The sequence below is a fragment of the Physella acuta genome, unplaced genomic scaffold, assembly GCF_028476545.2.
Source record: "Physella acuta isolate Inbredline_101_S28 unplaced genomic scaffold, ASM2847654v3 ptg000481l, whole genome shotgun sequence".
Taxonomy (NCBI): Eukaryota; Metazoa; Mollusca; class Gastropoda; family Physidae; genus Physella; species Physella acuta.
Window position 1 is genome coordinate 36,466 of NW_026732000.1, and position 24,803 is coordinate 61,268.

General features: G+C 32.2%; 1 protein-coding gene across 1 annotated transcript in view; it reads right to left on the reverse strand.

Moving 5' to 3' along the window:
- The window catches only part of LOC131944121 (uncharacterized), a gene marked incomplete at its 3' end in the record, with an annotated part of 53,370 nt that extends 33,448 nt beyond the window's left edge, over nucleotides 1-19,922 (reverse strand). Inside the window, exons 1-3 of the mRNA XM_059304633.1 lie at nucleotides 19,741-19,922; nucleotides 17,297-17,409; nucleotides 11,091-11,117 (exon numbers count right to left, since the gene is read on the reverse strand). Coding sequence (XP_059160616.1) covers nucleotides 11,091-11,116 — 26 coding nt within the window. The remainder of the gene's footprint in view (nucleotides 1-11,090; nucleotides 11,118-17,296; nucleotides 17,410-19,740) is intronic.
- Nucleotides 19,923-24,803: the final 4,881 nt, after the last annotated feature.

Consider the following 24,803-nt stretch of genomic DNA (forward strand, 5'->3'; position numbering starts at 1 on the left):
ATTACATCCCTTTACCCTTAGAACACAATAACACATCTCTCAATAGAACAATTGATAGTATCCTAAAATCACCAATTATATTGTAACATGAACACTATGGTAGATTACATCCTTACAAACAATGCACAATATGCTACAACATAATCAAGATACAAAACAATGATGTCAAAGTCCTTTTGACCTTTAAAATCATAGGTCTAACTTATTTGGGACCTTGATTGTCCTGCTTGACCTTCTCAGTGGCTTTTGATTTGGTGACTCAAGATTCTGACCATCTGGATTCTCTATCTCAGGAGGTCTAGGATTTAAATCATTAACTCCAGAATTTACATTTTCTGACTCCAGACAACTTGGTTCACTCATATCAACAGAACTTGGTTGTGGAACAAACTGAGTTGGTGTGAACTGTTCAGATTTGGTGGGATTGATAGATTCACACTTATTATCTGCACAAGTTATTTTTAACTTTGTAAGACACAGGTCCTGTACATTGAACAATTTGACCTGGTATCCATTTTTCCTTTCTCCCATAATTTCTTAGATACACATTCTTATTAACACCAAATTCTCCTTCAATGAATGTTTTGTCATGATTTAATGGAACTATTTTTGAATTGGCATCTGAAAGTATTATGCTGTTATTCAGATCCTTGACTGACATAGATTTCTTTGATTGATCAATTTCCTCAGGTAATCTGATAGTGCTTTTTGGTAACCAAAAATACTGTTTAAAAGTAATATCCTGGACAATATCACTTTGCAACTGTGATCCAGTATTTGAAGTGGGTGTATTAAATGGCAAAAATCTTTTTTCTTTTCTTTTGATGTTACCCTTTTAGTTTCTGTAAGTGCTAATGATGTTAGCAAAGTTGTTTGATGATCACATTCCTTCTTACTAATGTATTCTCTTTAAATTAAAACATTTGAAATTGCCATATCACCATAATCATTTATTAAGTTACAAATACTTTGTTTAGGCAACTCTGACTGATAATGGACTGCATCTTCTCCATCTTTTATATTATCTTCACAAAGGGTTTTAATTTCTTATTTTATATGGCCTTAAGTCATCATTCACAGACTCTTCAGGCCAACCATTCATACAGTGCTCATATACTTTTATTAAGCACTCATCTTTTTGTGTTTCTCTTTTAATATCATTCACATTTATATTGGAGTTATCCATGATAGTGAAGAGAACAAATACATCTTCTGGTACATAGCTCAGGCTTTGGTTTTTTAAAGGTAATCTACTAAGACTATCTGCACTATTCTCAGATCCAGGTTTGTATTTCAATTCATAATTGTATGCAGTTAGTGTGATAGCCCATCTTTGAATTCTTGGTGAGGCATGCTCAGGTAGGGTTTTGTTTTCTCCAAATAAACCTAGCAATGGTTTATGATCTGTAAAGATGGTGAACTTCCTACCAAACAGAAACTTATGACATTTCTTAACACCAAAAATGATGCCTAAGCCTTCCCTATCTAACTGAGAATAATTTTTCTCAGCCTGGTTCAAAGATCTACTGGCAAAAGCAATGGGTCTGTCACCCTTCTCATCCATGTGGGACAAGACTGCTCCTACACCATCTGGTGAAGCATCACATGTCAATACAAGTCTTTTCCCTGGGTCATAGTGAGTTAGTAAGGTGTCAGAAGACAAAGCCTCTTTTGCTGTATTAAAAGCAGCTTCTTGTTGTTTACCCCAGTGCCAAGTTGCATTTTTCTGTAGCAGCTTGTACAGTGGTGATAGTTTACCAGACAGATTTCCTATGAACTTTGCATAGTAATTTATTAAGCCCAAAAAAGCTCTTAGTTGTTGGGTATTTTCAGGTTTGGGTGCTTCTTTAATGGCTTTTGTTTTCTCAGGTTGAGATCTGATGCCTTGCTTGCTTAATATATAACCAAGAAAACTAATTTCTGTCAGCATGAATTGACATTTATCTTTGTTTATCTTTAAACCTTTTTCACCAACAATTTTTAATACTTTATCAAGTGTTTTAAGATGTTCAGTGTCATTCTTACCAGTTATGTACACATTGTCAAAGTACACACAAACATTTGGAATGTCCTTAAAAATACTGTCCATGACAGCTTGGAAAATTCCAGGGCTAGATGATATGCCAAAACATAGTCTTTCATATTGGTAGAGTCCTTTTATAAGATCACTTAACCAGTTCCTACCTAGTAATGGCGGTCCATTTCCTTCAACCACAAGAAGAGGAAGTTTAACACTTTGACCATTATAACTTACATGAACCATACACTCTCCTATTACCGGAACATTGTCACCAGTGTATGTTGTTAGACACTTGTGACACGGCTGTAGAGACACTGATCCTCCTGTGACAGCGTCAAAATCTTTCTTTGTTATGACTGTTAGAGATGCTCCAGTGTCAAGTTGGAAGCTGATGCTCTTACCGTTGATATTAACTTGTACATTGATGGGAGCATGACTTATTGATTTAACAGAGAACAGGTTGAAATCCGGCTGCAAATCAATTTGAGCATTTTCACAGGTAGAGTGGTTCATTGGTTGGGTTAGGTAGTCTTGGTGAGAGTTAACATAGTGCTGCTTTTGGTTGCGGTACTGTCTTGACTGGCTAGATTTAGCAACAGACGAAGACTTTGCAAAGCAGGCCTTGGCAATGTGACCTTGCTTACCGCACTTATAACAAGTTGCAGACTTGAACTTGCACCGATGAGATGCATGGGGACCTTTGCATCGATGACATTTTTGATAATTATTACTAGATTTAGATCTAGGATTTGAACGAGCAGGCTGTTTAGCATAAGTTGGAATGCTCTGATGGGGTTGATGTTTATTGACTAACCTGCTGTTTACTGCATGGATCCCTGAAGGCGTTAAAGATTTCGCCGCATCTGATGACTGCTGGATTGAAGTTGCAAGTTGTATTGCTTTTCTAATGTTAGATCTGACTCGAGCAGCAACTTTCTTTGAATATCAGGGCTGTTTACACCTGTCACAAACTTTTCACATAGTCTGTCAGACAGCGTTTCTCCAAATTCACAGAATCTACTTAAATGACGTAAAGCAGCAACATATTCTGATATTGACTCGTTTGGTTGACGAGTCCTACTGTCAAATCTAGCTCTACATAAAAACTTTGATGGGGTAGGCGCATGGTGGTCTGTTAGCAATTTGCTCAGCTCGTTAAAGCTCTTGGTAGTTAGACTAGCTGGTGCGCATAAGTCTTTTAGTAGCCTAAATTGTTGAGGCCCTATGACTGTTAACAAAATAGCTCTCTTTTTGGCTTCTATCGTCACGTTGTTTGCTTCTAGGTAAAAGCTTAACCTCTCTAGGTAATCTTGAATGATTTCATCATTCGCATCAAATTCTTTTATTTGGCCATACAGCGCCATAATTCTAGAAATAATTAGCTAATAAGCTCTAGCAAACCTCTTTTTTGCGTAAGTAGGTGCTCTTTCTAGTAGATGTTTATCCTTCGTCGCCAAATGAGGTAGATTGTAATGACTGACGAGAAGCCGCGTTGGTTGTTAACAGCCTTTATTATGTACAGACGCCATGATGCAAAGAGAGAGAACTATTTATAGATAACAACATGTAAGGGACATCACTCAAGATAACAATATAAATATAATACTAATACAGAGAGTGAGTTCCCTTGACCTCACAATTAACTCAATCTATTACAACTAAATAGGCCTAATTTAAATTAGGGGCCTATAATTAACTATAATAATATGATTAATACGTAGGTCCTAATTACTAAATTAATTAGGCCTAAACTTTTTAAGCAAAAGAAAGTCTAAAGAAAAATTTATAGGCCTAAATTCAAAAGTTATGTCTAAAGGCCAAAGGTTTATGTTTTACAAAATATTTGTAGTTTGTAGATCTGTAATAGTAATGGGCTTGTCACTATTGACTAAAAGTAAAGTACTAGTCTAGCCAATCGTAAATCTAGCTAATTATTATATTATTACTAGCCTAAATACTAGCTATTATGTACTAAACAAATACTAGTACCTATTAAAAGTATTCATATAGTTCAATATAAAATAAAATTAGTACGTAGTACGTAGGCCTACTACTATACTATAGTCTATCTATACTATCTATATACTACTAAAACTCAAGTTTGTTTACATGTTTGAATATTTTTTTTTTGTTTTTTTTTGTTTGTCTGATTGACTATTGTAAATGGATCTAATCTATGTGGAGAGCTGTAAAATAGTATGTAGGTAGAGAACAATTTTTGTTTTTAGACAGACTGTTAATCACAAATTTAAAGACGTTAATTAATTTATTGATTTATTCATAGGTAGATTAACCACATTAATTTTAAAGTTTTAGAACAATGGCTTAACTTTGACTGAATAGTGATGTTTGATAACTCATTTTTTTGTTTGTTTGTTTTTCTGATTTGTTATTGGGGAGATACTGCATTATGTGTAGAGCTGTAAAATAGGATTTTAGGCGGTAAATATTGTTCCTTCTTAAACACACTCTTAATTACAAACTAATTTAAAGCCGTTAATTAATTTATTGATATATTCATAGGTAGATTAACCACATTAATTATAAAAGTTTAGAACAGTGACTTTAGTAATAGTAAAATATTTTTTTTTACAACAAAGTTTTCAATTATTTTTTTCTTTAGTCCTACATGTGAATGATAAGGTTGACTGCAGAAATAGCGCAAAATACAACGAGACAGAGTTTAACAGACAGACTTTGGACTTGATATTTAACAGACGACTTGACAGGGAAAACACACGAACACACACACTATAAATAAGATACCACAGCTGTTAGGTCACGCAACACCGCTCCCAGTACATGGCCCGCCACACCCAACCAACTTCCCCCTCCCCTCACTCAAACCTCCCCTTGGATAAATTATTGATTACTTTACTTATAAATAATCTTTGCAACCCCACCTCTTTACCCCAACCACTTAGTAAGATGTAAAAATCTGTTACTTGAAATCTTTGTAACTACACTACCCGTTTACTTTGCCACTGGAATGTTTCACTGTGAATGTTTAAGTAAGATGTTACTAGTTTTACACTATTATCGTGATACTGGGAGAGTTTATCTCCCCCTTTTAGCAGTCATGTCACGCAACAACGCTCCCAGCGCCTGGCCTGCCACAACCAACCAACCAACCAACCCCCCTCCCCCAACCAAACTTCCCAGTGAACGAATTTTGTTTACTCAGCGTAGCAAAAACGATCACGCTGTCTAGGTCGCCTTACCCAACCAACCCCCACCCACCACCCACCCCCCTCACTGACCCACCACCGCTTCTCTCTTATAAATTTGTCCTTTTATGTAATTCAAATACGTTCAACATATTTGATTTAACGATCATCTCTGTACATTACCAACTCAAATTAATTAATAAGTTTGTTTTGAAGTTTAATTATTTTAAAATTTTGATTAAATAAAAAAAAATAAAAAATGAAGACTGTTTGCAGATAATAGGTACAAATGAAAAGTGTGAATGCAAATGACTACCAATTGTACATAACATATCATGTTTTTTTTTGTATACTTCAGACATAACTATGTGTACTTCTCTCCTCTTTTAGGAAGCCTAGACAAACCTTTGAAGCCAATTTTGTTAATATAAAGTTTACTACAACTCATCACTTTTATTTATTACAGACAAATATTGTCCCCTTTTCAACTTTATTATTCAGAAATAGCAACTACCTATTGTACATAACATATCATGTTTTCCTGTATACTTCATATATAACTATTTGTACTTCACCCCCCCCCCCCCTTTAGGAAGCCTAGACCAACCTTTGAAGCCAAATTTTGTTAATATAAAGTTTACTATAACTCAGCACTTTTATTTATTATAGCCAAATATTGTCCCAATTATAACTTTATTTTTCAGAAATAGCAAATTGCTTTTGGCCCATGAAATAACCCCTCACCCTATAAAATACATATTTTATTCTGTAAATAACATGTAAAAATTTTTTGAGAATGAAAGTTTCAGGAATAGTTTATATTGTAAATCTGCACCAGTCTTCTTATGTCGCATAATGAACGTAGTAAAAATCAGCTACTGCCACCACTCATTGGCCGGATGCGCTGAAACTCAAATCTACAACACTGAGACGTAAAAAAAAAAAAAAAAAAAAAAAAAAAAAAAAAATGATAAGGTTGACTATCAGGACGTCGCGGGGCACAAAGCAGGTGAAGTAGAGTTTACCTGTTTCTATGTTATCAGCATATGAAGGGATAGTGTGGTCAGAGCCATGCTCGGCCGGAATCGTTCTTTATTTTTTAATTCAAACATGTCTGAGACTTGGCGGGACACTGGGCAGGTGAAGTAGGGTTTAGTAGAGTTTTTAAAATATAAAAAAACGTCTTTTTGAATGTGTGGTCTGGTTATTTTGGGATGATAAGTGCTGACAGACGTGATGTCATTTATGGATGACCCCCGAAACCCACAGTTATCTAACTAGATAACGGGTAGTCTAGTATAATACTATATATATATAAATATATATATATATATATATATATATATATATATATATATATATATATATATATATATGTATACTATATAACAACAATAAGGCATAGATCAGAGATCTAGATCTAAATAAAATACTTAGGATTTAGTAAATAATACTATTTGAGTTTGTTAAATCTACTCCTACTGTTTATATCTTAGCGTAAGACGTATCATCATTAATATTAATAAGTACTTAGTACTAAGTTAGTACACTAAAGTAGAATCTAATTATTTAAGTTCTTCAATCTTTAATTTTTTAGAATTGGTCATTTCACTTTACGACGTCTTCTTTATCTTTACTCTTCAGTTTTCTTTAGACTACGGTCCCTACCTCTCAAACTAAAACTTAACTAAAACTAACGAGTAGGTTGTTTTCTAAATAAAATTCTAGAATAGATCTAGAATCTAGATTCTATATTAAAAGCTGCAAAGTCAATTATTTTTCTAGATCTAGTTTTAAAAATCTAGATGCTATCTCGATTTCTAGTTCTAAATTCATGAAATTCTGATTCTAAAACTTGAGTTTGTTTTGAAGCCAAAAGCGAAAGTAGCTTTCCTAAGTTGAAAAAAAAAAGATTTAATAAAAATATTCAGATTTGGTTTAAAAAAACGCCAACCGGCAGGGCTCAATTTGGACTCAACTGCAACACCCTATTTGTGAATTCGACAGTACCAATGCTTCCACTGAAAATATTTGCTTTCAAACACTATCAGTAGCTCGTTAAGGATATTAACCCCCACCCCTTCATTTCCCCCAACCCCTCCCCCTCCCTCCAGTGAAAGAAAACTCCTCTTAGTTACCTCCCCTAAGTTAAAATAAAATACTTAAAAAAAACTTTTAAAAAAAACACGTTTTTCTTGTGGACTAAAAACTAGAAAATAAATTTTTCTTCCGATCCTAGAGGATCTACCAATGACTGCTCGTAGATTTTGTGCTTCCTCGAGCTGTGCAGGTTCTTGTGATGACTGTTCATACATTTGATGACAAAAAACGTGGGTACGTTCACCGTCAAATTTCCAAAATTCGTGAGTTGTGTGCTTTTCGCTTTAATCATAAATCTGCCCGACCCAGAGTTGGGTGGACTCAGGGACGGTCTACTGACTTGAACTCGGATTCGAACTCGAGACTAACGGGTTAGCAGTCCAGCTCTCTACTGCTAGACCACTTCGTCCCACACCAAGTGAACGCCTAATAAAATGTGTATAAAAGTGCGAGATATTATTATTACTAGTACGTTTTTGAGAAATCATGTCCACAATTTTAGCGTCCTAGGGGCGTAATTTAATTAAGCTAATTTAGGTCTCTAATTGCTAGTTTTTATGATTGCATCTGAAATTGTTAGGCGAAAATAGCCTGCATGCCGAATTTCAGATCTCTAGACCAATCAAAAGTGGGCTAATTTTCGTTGTCAATTTTAACAACAAACAAACGCGAAGCTGAGTTAATAAAAACGTGTTATAAATAGTTTCAAACTACATTATCTACGATTGTAAACATTTAGCTTGAACCACAGTAGGGATGGGGGTAGTAGGGAACGCGCTTGCAACTTGGTGTTTTCTATGGTCTCCAAGAAGAGAATTATATATATATATATATATATATATATATATATATATATATATATATATATATATATATATATATATAGATGCGGCTATACATTGAGAAATAGTTGGTGACGAAAACTCATACAAATTTATAGATTGGTAAAGAGATATCTGAAAAAAAGTCGAGAATAGCTTAAATTCCGCACTATTATACACATATTGTTTGCAGTTCCATTTCTGAATACCGGCAATAGCTGGGAATATAATACTTATGTATGAAATGTCATCAACCTAGCTGTAACGGTTCTTAAGTTATCGTGTTCACAGACATACACATACACACACAGACATACGGACACAATTGTAAAACTGTTTTTCCGACTCAGGGACGTGTAAAACGTCTAGACTTGTGAAAATCTCCCTTTTTTCTCACGATTACAATATTTTCTTTTATACATCGTATACGAGGAAGTAAAAATGTAGGCCTACCTTAGAAAGCTATGATATTTAGAGACTTCAAAGTTTTAATACTATAGACCAACAAGAGAGATATAGAGAGAGAGAAAGAGAGAGAGAGAGAGAGAGACAGAGAGAGAGAAAGATAACGTTAGATAACTTATAATATTCTATATATTTCGTTAAGTACAGTAGACATCATTGTTATATATTGAAACTTGTTGATATCCGCAACGATATTTAGTAAGTAAGTTTATCCAATATATATTTAAGCAAATTAATAATTTAAATATTTCATTAACTGATTAATCATTCCATGACCTCGATGGGTGGGTGTGTCGTTTGGGCACCACAGTAGATTTTTATATTATTTTTTGCAATCAATCTCGGTCTAAGCTACTTTATGTAATTCTGCAGCGGCAGCCCAGTAGAGCGCTTAATGTCCTCAATTCAATGTCGTGTTTGCTTTCAACGAACTTGCTCCTCGGCCACCGTAGCATGCATGCTTATTTCTGACAGACAATGGGATGTCCATATAATCAGAGTTTCTTTGTTTTGACTATATTTAGCTGGCCATTAAAGAGACCAGCATATTAAGTCTTTCAGGGAACTTTACATTAGCTTTATGATAAGCAAGAGTCTCCGTAAACATATTTATTTTAGGTCTTACTCCATCTCTAGAGGAGACCTATGTACAAGGATCTGTTTACGAAGATTAATAATTAATTAAGACAGACATGACTTATACCCACATAAGTTTAATTGTTGTTCCAAGAGAACATTTCATATGATGTGTCTAGGACTAAGTATCGCATAGCGACTCCCATCCATATTTGTGCCTGACCACAACCGGATGCCTCGATTTAGATGACTCATCTTGGTCACGAACACGTAACCGTTGAAGTTCATCTACGAACTCTTCAGTCTTGGATGGTTACCTGAAACTAGAAGGCCCTACGCCCACCGATGTCGTGTTAAAGCCAGCTTCTGACACATTTTGGTAAAGCTGTTTTCTGAGGAAGGCACTTTGCGTTGCAATTGAGAAGTTTGGGGGTTAGAAGAGTAATGCGGTTTTAAATTACCTTAAATTATTCATAATTCATGTTACTTTTATTTCACTATCTTTACAATTTAACTTTTCGATTTGAAGTATTATTTAGCAGACACGTTTTTATTTAGTTATTATCGTTTCGAAATAGTGTTTTTCCACAAGACCACATAGACATTGTCTGCATTATTGTAATTGTAATTTAATATTAATTTTATACGTCCTTCCTCGAAAAAAGTTTATACAATAAAATATTTAAAAAAGAAACATGCAAGTTATAGACAAAACAGCTTACGTCAAAAAATATTTCGGGAATTTTTCAGATGGATAACTTTATTGAGGTTTACGCGACCTGTCAACCACGTCATCCAATGTCTTCCAAAGTAAATTTTTACTCTCTCGCGTATATACGAAGTAAGCCTATAGAGAAAGTCTTGTAATTGTGAAGAAATTTTTTTTTACAAATCTCGACGTTTTACAGCTCCCTGAGTATGAAAAACATAGTTTTGCCCTTTTGTCCGTATGTCTGTTTGTGTGTATGTGTGTCTGTCTGTATGTGTGTGTGTGTGTGTAAACACGATAACTTCAGTACCTTTACAGCTAGGTTGATGAAATAAAATTCATATATAGGTATTATATCAAAATCGTAGATTTCCGATAATCGGAAGTGGAACTTTTTCTACTTTGAATTCTTCAAAAGCCTATAACTTGAGTACTATTTCATATAGATAAATAAAATTTCACATGTAAGTAAAAGATCTAATGCTCTGCTCTGTCTTCTTTCAAATTTTGAGTAATTTCCTATTTCTATTTTCGCACTATTATGCAAATTTAATTTTTTAGCGTTCAATTGGTGTGCAGTTGTTTTTCTACTTGATTTTATTATATTTTTAAAAAGCTTAAGTATTTAAAATGGATTTAAAATCAAGTCTATATTACGATTTGCCATCACCTGTTGTTTCATATAAGAATATTCGAGAAAGTTTAGGGGAGATCATTCCCGGTTTATTAAAGAATAGGTTTACGCTTTGTTTTAACTGTCCTTAGACTACATTTGAGATACGGTTGTTTAATTAACCTATAGTTAATACACATTTTTAGTTGTCAGAAAACATCACTCATAGATTTAATGCGAATACAACATGCAAGTATTTGGAATGTAGTAAAGCGATATTTAATATTTCAAAAATATCATCTTCTCTGGAGGAAGCTATGGATTCTTAAGGATGAGGGTCTGCTAGTTTATAATAAGTTTTAAAGTTTCAACGAAAATTGTTTAAAAAAATGAGCAGGGTGATTGTAAGCGACACTCTAAGTTAGTAAACGTAGTTATAAGGCTGATCTATATGCATGCATTTTCGTTATGTATATGGATGCGCATGCGTATTTATGGACATGTCTATGTATTACTATATGATTGTCATTTTTGTTACACACAAGAGTACTTAAAAAAGTACTTTTTTGTATGCGTGTTTTTTTTTTAAAATATAAAAATATAAAAATGTTTTACTTACTCGACTTCGGTTTCTTGACTCATCATCCTGGTTATGAGAGAAACGAAGTAATTTGTTTATATATATATATATATATATATATATATATATATATATATATATATATATATATATATATATATATATATATATATATATAAGCAATGTATGTTTGTGTGTGTGTGTGTGTGTCTGTCCTTTATGCATTACTACACCTCTCATCACATCGCCGTGAAACTTTGGGAAGTTGTTGAGAATATTCCTGGGGAGGTTTCTGCGAAAAAAAATATTTCAAATTCGCAGTAGACAGGGCGCGATTTGTTTTTCTCTATATAACGTATATTAAAATAAAAGTCGATTTTGGTTTGGCATTTGTTCATCCGATAGCCATGAGACTTTGGGGAGTTCATTATACCACTCTAGGGAAGGGTTCTATAAAAATTAATTTTTAATTTCGCAAGGGCGGCGCCACGGGAGGTCCGATTTTTCTCAATATACGGTATATAAAAATAATAAAAGTTAATTGCAATGACACCGCTCATCCGATAGGCATGAAACTTTTGGGAGTTGATTATAAAACTCTAGGGAAGAGTTCTGAAAAAAAATATTTTTAATTTCGCTAGGGCGGCGCCACGGGAGGGTGCGATTTTCCTCAATATATATGGTATATAAAAATAATAAAAGTTAATTGCAGTGACACCGTTCATCCGATAGGCATGACACTTTTGGGAGTTCATGATAAAACTCTAGGGAAGGGTTTTGTAAAAAAATATTTTTAATTTCGCTCGGGCGGCGCTACGGGAGGGTGCGATTTTTCTCTATATACGGTATATTAAAATAAAAGTAGATTTTTTGGTGTGACACCGTTATCAGATAGCCATGAGACTTTGGGGGAGTTGATTGGGACACTCCAGGGAAGGGTTCTGTAAAAAAAAATTCCTTTTTTAATTTCTCAAGGGCGGCGCCACGGGAGGATGCGATTTTTCTCTATTTACGGTTTATAAAAATAAAAGTCTATTTCGGTTTCACACCGTTCATTCGTGTACCATGAAACTTTGGGGAGATGATTAGATCACTCAATGATAGGGTTCTGCAAAAAAAATATTTTTAAATATTGCAAGTGCGGCGCCCCCCCCCCCCCCCCGATTTTTTTTCTTCTATACACGGTGTATAAAAAATAAAACTCGGATGCGGTTCATCGAGTGCCATGAAACTTTAGGGAGTAGATGAGAATACTCCCGAGAATATTTCTGCAAAAAAGAAAACTAAAGTTTCTTATTGGCGGCGCCATATAGGGTACAACTTTCGTCAATACACGGTTTGGCGCCCAGAGTTTTAGAGCGACTATGTGGGCACTTGGCATCCGTTAATCGAGCGTCCTGCATAGCGAGTAAGGGGTACTACTATATTCAGCGGTAAATCTACAACAGGCTTCTAAAAATAACTTTGTAACGCGAGGAAATCGTTCTGTACAGTTTTGTCACCTTGCGAAAGATGAAAAAATAACTTTTTGAATATGAGGAGCCTACTGTAGAGTTTCGTCACTTTGCGAATGATGCAATAAGCATCTATTTTTAGACAATCCAGTCAGAAATTGAGATCGAGCATCTAATAATAGACCATTAGTAACGCTAGCATATTGCATCAGTCACCCTGATATTTAAAACACGTCAAATAATTTTTTTACGTGTCAAAGAAAAACATCCTGTTCATTTTTGTCACTTTAGCGAATGACGAAATCTGCATCATTATTAACAGGATGCTATTTGGCCGATGGCGCCTGTTAGTTTTAGTGAGCCAGGGGTCGTACGCCGCGCCTATGAGGTAGTGTAATCGGGGGGTCACTGAAGTGTGGAGCCTACCATATTATTTCGGTGAGTGATTAATGTACACTCAATGCTTTCATGCGGTCACGCGTCTAAGAACATATGACTGGTAACGCGTTGGTAAAATCCTTCTAAAACATTTGTCAAACTTTCTTCTATCCCTCGGCAACGCGCGGGGGACGGGTACGCTAGTATATATATATATATATATATATATATATATATATATATATATATATATATATATATATATATATATATATATATATATATATATATATATATATATATATATGGGCGCAAACCGTGTACTGACGAAAGTTATATGGCGCCGCCCGTAAGAAACTTTAGTTTTCTTTTTCGCTGAAATATTCTCGGGAGTGTTCTCATCTACTCCCCAAAATTTCATGGTATACGGATGAACGGTGTGAAACCGAAATTTTATAAACCGTATACAGAGAAAAATCGCAGCCGCCCGTGGCGCCGACCCTGCGAAATTAAAAATGAATTTTAACAGAACCCTTCCCTAGAGTTTTATAATGAACTAGCCGTCCCAGCCAGGCCCTGCTCTAGCTTCTGTGAAAAACCTTTCTGTTAAAGACTATTACCTGTGTGTTTAGTAATCATCATAAACCCGGCATTGCCCACCCAAACGACAACCAACCAAAACCAAAACAACAAAACGCAAACATAACGCTAACACAATTACAAATACAAACGAAACAAAAACCCAACAACAAACACAACCACAAACACCAATACAAACACAAAGAAAAAACAAACAAAAAGCAAACAAAAACCTAACAACAAACCCAACCACAACCACAAACACCAATACCAGCCAATAACAACACACAAAAAAAAAACGAAAAAGCAAACGAAAACAAACCAAATCCAAACGCAAAACCAACCAAAAACACAAATACTAACCCAAAGAAAAAAACACAAACGAAAACGAAAAAAGAAAGAACAAAAACGAACCAAATCAAACCGCAACCACTAACGCAAACCAAACCTAAACACAAAGAAAACACTAACGCGAACATAAACGGAAAGTGCCCACAGTCTAGCCCGGGGAGGAATCGCCTGTTTTAGCTTAATAAATGACTATAGTACCCAAACTTATTCATAGTCTTTTGCACTCACTTAAACGAACGCGCCTGTTTCAATTTAATGAACAATTACAATACTCCAAGCTTATCCGTAAAATACCTACAACATTTGCACTTGATCAATCCCCGCTAATTATGTAATTATTTTTTTTCCCAATACCAAAACAAAGTAATAAAAAGTAAATTCTTTTCCACCAATGCAATGGTTTTATAAAGGGAAGTAATTGTGTTTTCCTAATTTATCAAAGGGAAGTAAGTGATATAGGACTAAATAAAGACATAATTAGATTTTTTGCATAAAAGACACACATACATTGCTTTATATATATATATATATATATATATATATATATATATATATATATATATATATATATATATATATATATATATATATATATATATATATATATATTATTTATTTAGTTTATTATATATATATATTCACATATATATTTATTTAAATAATTATATATATATATATATATATATATATATATATATATATATATATATATATGTGTATATATATAAATATTTATTCAGAAATAGGCGTATGGCCTCAGGCACAATCCGACTAATTCCAAAGCTTTCAAGTTTTTGTGTTTACAAAAATCATATCCCCGTATGATTGTCTATAATATCTTTATAAGTCGTAGCATTTTAGATACTTATTTTAGAAATACAATCATTTATCATTAGCACAACTTGATTAATGCCATCTCTTCCGTGGGCAATTATAAATATATACATATATAAATTATGAATGTATACATACATATATATATATATATATATATATATATATATATATATATATATATATATATATATATATATATATATATATATATATATATATATATATGTATATATATATATATATATATATATATATATATATATATATATATATATATATATATATATATATATATATATATATATATATATATATATATATATATATATCAAGGAACCATGTTGATTAGTGAATTCTTAATAATTGTACATCAAGATATACATATATTGTTGTTTTTTGTTTATTATAGTCTGAAGATAATTGACTTGTGATCCTTTATTTCATTACTAAATGTGTCCAGGTAGTCAGAAACCGAAAGGGGCTGGACTTAAAGTTCAGGAGGTGACTTTAGACAATAGTATCTATAGTGTAAATACTGTGTTAGAGGCGGCTCAGATAATGATTTGTCTTTGCCTAAGCAACATTTTTAATCTAATGATATTGTAAACGAGCCAACAAAAATAAATAATGTTAACAGCACACTAGACCGAGAATAAGTCGTTTCCTGTTTTAGGCGAGGCATAGAAGTAGTATATGGTATAATGGGTTTTGATGAAAGGTGTAAATATACATCTGAGTTTTTTTAACCTAAAGGCTTGACTGACGTTTAGCAATCATATATGTTGATGTTTCGAACATGAAATGGATGTGTAGAAAACATTTATGAAATATTCTTGAAGATTGAAGTTAAGTAAAAATTGTAATAACGAAATTAACTTGTTAGTGTTTACTTTTCAAGGGGTCTGTCTCGCGCTTCAGTGTTTGGAAGAAAATGTTTTTAAATACTATAGGCATGAAGTCGTAGTTGGGTTTTCACTCGATAATTGCCAATAATAGCAGAACAATTGTGGAATATAATGTTTTGGAAAGAAACCATAACTAGATAAGACTTTTAAACATATACAGACGGTAAAATGTAGACTACCTTTAAAGTCACGTAACGAATTATGTATGACAGACATCCGATCTAAGCAGTACAACCCTATTAACTTTACATTTACATGGATAGTTGGCAATTACTAATCTAAAGTTGCAGTATACACGCCAAATCGTAAAGTTCACACATTTTAAAATTGTTTAGATATTTATTTTAACGCTGAAAGAAGTAAATCTCTGGTTTTTGCATGATTAGTATTTTAATTTTAAAATTAAAAAAAAAAGTTTTATATTAGCAACTAGCCTTCGGTTACACGTGAATTATAAGCATATACATTTTTAATGTTATACATACATTTGGAAATAATAAGTTATAAAATAGTTATTGATCAAAATGCAACACTACACGTTGAGATATTAGTGACAAAACAAAGAAATAACTAAATAGCTAAAAATCCGGCACATATTAATAAACAATGGCTACCAATATCCTAATATTTTATAAAATTGTTATTATGTTTTTTTTAAAGTAATTTATATTAGTTTGACCGATAAAATTGTATATATTTCATTGCGTTTGTCTTGATAGGTAGATCTGGATCAAATTTGAATAAAATAGTTCCTTTCTTTATATTCTAAAATCGGAAGATTCACATATAAAAAACAAATTGAAAAAAAAATCACTTGAGTGGTTGTGCCTCGAACCCCTAAACACCCCCGTGGTATCTAATACATTATCATCAGAGCTATTTAGGTAATTTATAAGTGTTAAAGAATAAAATACGTAGTTCAGAAAATTAACTTACGCGTATAGGTCTATTGTTTCAACATTTTTATCCCAATTAGCCAATTCCATAGATAGACAAACAAAGATCTCTATAAAATAATTAAGGCCTGAATAGTTTAATATAGATCTAGAAATTTATCATTGGAATAGATTCTAGAGTAGATAGAGTCTAAATCTAGAATCTAGATTCTAGATCTAGAATCTATTCCAGATCTTAGCGTTTACGTCTAGATTTTGCGTAGATCTAGATATATAATCTCTAGATCTAGAATCCAAATAGATAAAGTAAATTTTATAAGTTTGGGCCCAGAAAATTGTATTGTATAGATCTAGAGTTCATAGGGTACGTAGATCTAGATCTAAATCAAAGTTGAATGAAATAGTTCCTTTCTTTATATATTACAATCGGAAGAAGACGTCATTAGTTTAGTGCACTTTCCTTAGTGTAAACATTACTGATGTAATTGAAAAATCGCGTTCTTCTCACAACTATAAACACTTTTCCGGTTGCATAATTACAATTATTTTTCTACATTTAAACATGCCTTTATTTATTTTTTCTTCTTTAAATAAAATGTTGGTTATACATTTAAAACATCTACCATATTATTTTCAACAAAAGTCCGTATCAAGTTCTCCATATATCGCTGAAGATTCTGATGTGATACCCTGCGAAAATATTTTGCAGATAGAGAGAGAGAGAGAGAAGTGCGTACATGGGCTTTTATATATTAGGATAGTTTAAAGTTTATAATTGAGTAGCATTATTATAGGGCTTATTTATATTAAAGCCATTAGTAATGATATCAAAAATAGTTACTTACTTTTTATCGATTAGGATTTTTTTGTGGTGATATTCAGCACATATAACAGCAATTCGTGTTTTAGTTGTTGTGGTATAATAATCTTTCTTGTAAACAGCTCACAAAAACGTCAACTGAAACAAAAAGAAAATCAATATAAATATGAAAGGGTAAAGGTGATTTTGTTTGTTATTCCGTTGAGACAACGAACTCAGTTATTTTGGAATAAAACTGTTTAAAAGCTATTATTTATTCAATTACTTTGAAATGTGATCAAACAAACGCCTAAATAATTACTAATGTCGATACAATCATACAAAGTGAATAAGGGTTACACTAATTACAATCGTTAAACTTGTTCTACTCTTATTTAACCGGAATGAAGTACTCATATATTTCCTGTTCAGTATAAAAAAATCATTAAAAAATCATACTGTCAAATATTCATATGTATACATTAAAAAGAATAGAATGCAAGAATAATATTGATTTGTATAGAAACAGTTAACTTAAAGTAAGAGGCTTATTCATAAATTACTATCATTTCATGTCGCGAAAATGGGGAATGTCTGACTATTGCTTACGATTCACAAAAGTGTATACAATCTGAACAACTTCAAATTCCTTCCTGTATGGAATTGAATCTTGACATTTTTTTTATAACGTTATTCACTGGTTTTATTGCAACAAACCAATTGTTATTTACCTAAAAAAAAAAACACGGACAATTTTGTAACGTTAGTTATTTTTATCAATTATTTAATTTATATATATATATATATATATATATATATATATATATATATATATATATATATATATATATATATATATATATATATATATATACATATATATATATATATATATATATATATATATATATATATATATATATATATATATATATATATATATATATATATATATATATACAAATAAAGGTACACATTTATGTGGCTGCAATTGTGTTGAAATGCAAATACTCAACTCAAAGTGACGTGTTTATCATTATTGCTATGTCAATTATATCATTACCTATAGTTATCTTTTCTAAAGTGATATATTAAGTTTACACTTATTTTCATGTGGCGTCAGAAGGGAGGAAAAATAATGATAATATAGATTTATAAGTTATTTTAATTAAAAAAATACTTTACATTATAGAACATACGTCCACTTATTTCATTCCCTAATGCCTTTCGAAAAAAAAGGTTGCAGTAGTGCCACGCAATAGCATTTAACAATGAAACAAAAATAACTGGAACAGAAAGTCAGCATAAAGTCAGAGAAAAGGTTGACCTCCTTCAGTTAATCAGCAGCCATATTGAATGATCTAAATATACGTCACAGAGCCACGTTTGGTTGAAGATATAAATATTAATCGGAAAATCCCGTTCTGATATTGCCACATTTGATCTAATTTCAAAATAAATAGCTTAAATAATTGAAAACATATGTAAACTTAAAATTAAATAGTCTTTTTCGAGTTGAATAGGTTGTGGGATATTGACTTGATTCACGCAGGGCTATGTTTTTGAAAGCTTTTTTCTAAGTCTGTAAGGAAATTTTTTCGCTCTGAATCATACAAGTGGAAATTCAAGATACACCACATTTTTAAGGAACAACTTTGTTATATTTAGATACTAGGTTGTCTAAATTTTACTTTAATCAAATCAGGGCATCATTTGTTTTATTGTGATGTTTCATGATACTGTGGTCAGACATTTTAAGATAATCTGGCTAGTGCCGATAAGTTATTATATATCACTTCAGCTTTTGAAATTATACAATAGGCTATATGCTTATGAAATATTTTAAAATTCAAAATATTCTTTATTAAATCATTACTGCGGCAGCTTAAAACATGACGAATCAAATGGTATACGATACAATTAAAAGACAATTTACTAACAATCTCTTTATATTTGAAAGAAGAAATAGAGGATTTCTTTCTGAGAATTAAGATTATTATGTGAAAGCAATACATAAGCACTATTGGTTGTGTTAATACGCTTAAGGTTAATAATTCAAGATACCAAAACGCAAAAGAAAATATATCGTTCGCTTTAATTAGGATTATTTAAACGTCATGAAACAAATACTTTAGTCCGCTATTGCAAATTATTTTTAAATAAAGTTATAACTCTTTTTAGAGAAGGATATTTCCCTCAGTCACCTCCTTCATAAACTAGCAGCTCTGGACCACATACCATAGCCCTGTATTGCAGGTTTAGAAAGCTAAAATATCCACTTTGTAAAAGAGTGTGGTCCGTCCTTGCAGCCGTTTAGGCGGTCAGTTACAGGGTTTATAATTTAAATGTTGCGTCTGTTAGGGGACGCCATAACAAGTTGTGGAATATAATACTTAGAATGCATATAATACACATATTATTACTTATCAACCGATTATGGATAGATTAAAGTTTTTTAAAATTATGGCAGCTAATGAAACATTTACTTACGACACTAGATTGGTCCCCTTCAATGAACACAACCGTTCACTTACAAATAGCACTAGATGTGTTTTATTCAAAACAGTCAGGTCTTATTCGAAATTAAAAAGCAACTTATATAAAATTAGACTTTACTTAATACACTGAGATGCACACACGTCTTTAGCAGACACGTATACTGAACATTTCAAAAGGAGCGAGTAGTTACTGGTTAAACTGACAAAATCTGGTTCAAACTAGTTGAAGGCTGTGTAACGCGATATGAATAAATCGATATCGGGTAATTTGAAATGGTTGGCTGTGATTGGTCGGTCTGAGTCAGAAATGTAAAATTATTTTTAGAATCACAACTAAGTCGTTCTGACACACTTAGTCATGCAGCTGCATACTATGCTTTACGTTATTGAACATTTCTTGCTAACCGTTTTTTTTTTAAATTTTGATATCAATAGCTGGGTTATAACAAAATGTGACGATTTACTTTAATACAAACAGCCTCAATAAACAAGATTTATTAACCATTGTTATGTTTTCTACACATATAATTAAACAGATAATACCCAGACAGCTAATGTAACACATTTAGCCGCTTTGGTGTCAATTGTTTCTTTCAGACTTTTTTCTCCCGGGGAGGAAGGCTGACACTCAAGTTAAAGAATGTTTTAAAAAAAACTGTATTTCGTTCATGGGGGGGGGGGGGGGGAGAGGGGGGGTAGAATTTTTTCAGCGAGGGGGCGGGGAGTGGCTCTGCCCCTACCCAAATAGATGCCTGAAAGAAACTGCATGCAGAACACTTTTAAGATTAGATAAATAAAGTAGGTGGTAATGTTATTGTATTTATTATCAAGTAAAGATGATGTTATTATCATTGTGTTTTTACTTTCTCGTATATACGAAGTATAGAAAAAATCTTGTAATCGTGAAAAAAAATCGAGATTTTTGCAAATCTCGACGTTTTACACCTCACTGATACGGAAAAACATAATTTTGCAATCTTGTCCGTATGTCTTTGTGTATGTGTGAGTGTGTGTGTGTGTGTGTGTCTGTGTGTCTGTAAACACGATAACTTGAATACCATTACAGCTAGACTGATGAAATTTCATATATAAGTATTTTATCAAGATCGTAGATCCGTATCGACTTTTGAGCGACTTCCGATAACCGAAAGTGATACTTGTTTTACTTAAATTTTTCAAAAGCTTACAACTTAAGTATTATTTTTGATAGAAAAATGAAATTTCACATATAAGTAAAAGATCGAATTTTCTACCTTCTTTCAAATTTTGAGTAATTTTCCGATTTCTCAAAAAAACAAAAAAACAAACAACAAATGTAAATTTATAAAGTACTAATAATATTCCGCACTATTATGCATATTTTATTTGGCGTTCATTGGTGTGCAATTCTTTATTCTACGAGATTTTATTCTATTTAAAAAAAAAAGTTTAAGTATTTAAAATGGATTAAAATTCATGTCTATATCCCGAGTTCCCATCCCCTGTGTTTTATATAAGAATATTCGAGAAAGTTAAGGGGAGATCACTGCATAGGCTTTTTAATAGGTAGGAAAAGTGGTTCCAAAGTGGTTCCACTTGATTGTTGCCAGAAAGCATATTTTTCAACCAAAATTGAATATTTTTATTTATTTTTATTGAGCAAGAGCTAAGCCACTTTCTATTTAATCAGAAATTTAGTTATCAAGATTTCGATCTAGATCTAGATCTAATCTAGATCTAATCTAGAACTAGAGATCTAGAATTGAGATACCTAGAATAGAATGGTTAGTGCTTTGCCTGTTGTCACAAGTAAAACCGAAACAAATGTAAGTTTTTCCGCTTACCAAGCATGAAAAGGAAATTTCATTTAAGAAACCAGTGGATTTCTGCTTTAATGTTTGCTGCTTACCTTATTTTTTTTTAAATTTATCATTTTAGGTACGTAAAATTGCCCGCGGCTAGTAATGTGAAAAACATGTGACTTCTTAAGTTTTAATAATTATTTCACATTTTGAGGAGAATTTATGTTTTGAAAAATACAAAAATGTTTCCCTGTTTCATTTATGTACCTGTTTTTAAACATTTGAACTAAAACTTTTCTGTAATAAATGAAGACTAGCGATGTTTCCTACAGATGCAACCATGCTCATTTACTATAGCAACCATCTTGTTTATATTTTTTATTGTAAACTTACAGCGTAAGGTTCAGGGGAAGCCACTCTAACTTTCAGATGGTCGCTTTTTATTTAGCAAATCCTGCTCGCAAACACTGCTGTTTAAAGTTAATTTCTTGCCTATATTGATATTTTTTGCCATTGCTTTAGGTTTATTATTCGTTTAACTATAATAATTGACACAAATATATCACAATATACTTTTATTAAAACCTTGACAATGAGGTAACTTTTTCGTACATTACTAACCGCCGGCGGTTTTACTTACCCAAAACGATAGATTACCTTTTTTATACTGCCCTAAGCCTTATAATCTAGATCAACTTTTTTATTTACAACTCTAAGCTAAACTCTAAACAAAACTTGTCACTAGCTAGACTCTAGTCACTTAACTATAGTGCTCTAGTTTAATTTAATAATTAGTTTAATATTAGGCTAATACTTTTAATAAGATTAGGCCGAAATGTTTAAACTTTAAACTTTAAACAGGCTAATCCACCGATGGGAACGAAATTCGGTAGAAGGTATTAATGTACGGAAAACGTAATTAAATGCCACTAAATATAAATAAATAATAAATAGGCTTAATCCGGCCCCCTAGCTTCTGCCTAATTTATTTATGTACCTAGAATTCTAAATTACCAGTAGGCCTATGTTTAACCAAAAATAAACTAATGGGCCTATCTGCGTTTTTTCAATTGATTGATATTTAAATATAGATCTAGTATTCTTGTTCTCTACTAACTTATTAACTACTCATAAAGCCTACTCTATACTGATCTATACTCTATAAAATAGTCTATAAATAGTCTATAAGCATAGTATACCTCACTATTTAGGCAGTTATTAGTTAAAATATATTTATATACAGGAGGTCCTTTCTAAATCCATATAACTGATAAGCTAATAGTTTAGATATTATTTTTAAATTATCATACTTAAAAGTAATAGTATGTATAACCTTTTTAGAAGACCTGGCAGAGACTCGTGCTATACAGCAAACACATGATGGGCTACAATAATCTTTGATTATATCTAATCAGGTGCGTCCTCCGGCGCCCCTGTAGGGTGCGATTTGGCGCCCTGGGCTTTCCTAAGACCCAAATGAATTATACGTACGTTCTAAACAGAGCGGTACACAATTGATAAGATGGGGCGTTATAGTTGCTCAGTTAATTCAATCAGGCGTGTTCGCAGGCTGCAATTTGGCGCTCCGGTCTATCTAGTGAGCACTATGGCTCCTACGTTAGTTTTAAGGAGCACCATACAATATTAACAATTCGATGATTAAACAGAAGCAGCGTCCGTACTTGGCGCCCCTGCGGTAGTGTAATCGGGGGGCTCACGAGAGCGCACCTCTATGTTCTCGACACGAAGGCGCTTAGTGGTTAACGGTGATATTACAGTGAGTGATTAATGCACACTCAAGACTTTTATACAGTAAGAGCAATGGCGTGCTTGAGTGGTAATGAAGATAAATCCGTGCCCCGATAAATATGACATTGTTTAACTCTGTTTTAGAAAACCAGGTCACACGTCTATATATATATATATATATATATATATATATATATATATATATATATATATATATATATATATATATATATATATATATATATTATTTTGCTATATATTATTCTCAATTATTTTGATCTACGCATTTATTTTTATTTCGTTTTTATAAGACTATAATTAAAACATCGATTTTGTTTTCATGTAGTTTATTTGCATAGAAATTAAAAGTGAGGAATATTCAACGACACGAGCTTTACGAAACCGTTACGTTTGAATTTACAGAGTGAAACGACTAGTGCCTTGCAGATTAAAATCATTATTTGATGGTGGATAAAATGTGGGGGTTAGGTTGAAAGGCAGGAATTTTGTAGTTGAGTATATGTTTGTATATGTGAGAGTAAGTTTGTGTGTGTGTGCGTTGTTCCAAAATGCTTCTTCAAGACATTTATATTAGTGGATTTAAAAATGTGTGTGACATAATTTCCCTAATGGGGTATCAATTACACATCTTTACGGCTAGAACAGGAGTACAGATGCTGTTTAATTATAATCTGACTGGATTTATAATTTTTCCTGAGTTTGTTTCGATGTAGTAGTTAAGGTTGTTGCGCTAAATTCGTAGGCCTGCCTAAATAAATTAAAAACGTGCATTTAAAGACAATATATTTTCAAACTATAATTTGAGTGTTCATAATATTTATTACTGTTTACAAAATCTATTTTGAATAAAGTACATTTAATAATAAATATTATGTTGTAGTCTTATTTAAAAGCAAGATATTTTAATGCAATTATTTAAATGCTCAACTAATTTTGCTATTTTAAACAAGTATTACCTTTGAATTAATATGTTAAACAAAAGTGTTTGCATATATTTTAACAGTTTTATTTTTGTGATCGAACAGATGAAAAAGGAACTGATCAACTTATGTAATAAATAAAAACTACCTGCAAATATTTTGTATTCAATATTATATAGTTTGGTGTGTACAGTTTTTAAATTAATTATAATAAAAATGAAATTATTTTTTCTAAATACTGTTTTGAATTAAATACCCTTTAATAACTGTTAGAAAACGTACTACGTATTATGTTGCAACGAATCCCATTAAAATTACTCGGTATGTACATACATACGAGATCTATAAAGCGCGTACTTTTTAGATGTAGGCGCCTTTAGAAATTAAATGGAAGTAGTCCCATGGTATTTGAAATCATTTTGGATTTAACATCGATGTAATTAACAGAAAAAAATATAGCACAACCACTTTTTTCCGCTATTTACAATAACAACTCAATATTTGCGGAATAAGTTTCAATAACAATTTCTGCTGTATTACATTTTACAGTTTTCTCGCTTTAAAAGAAATATGAGTATTGCCCG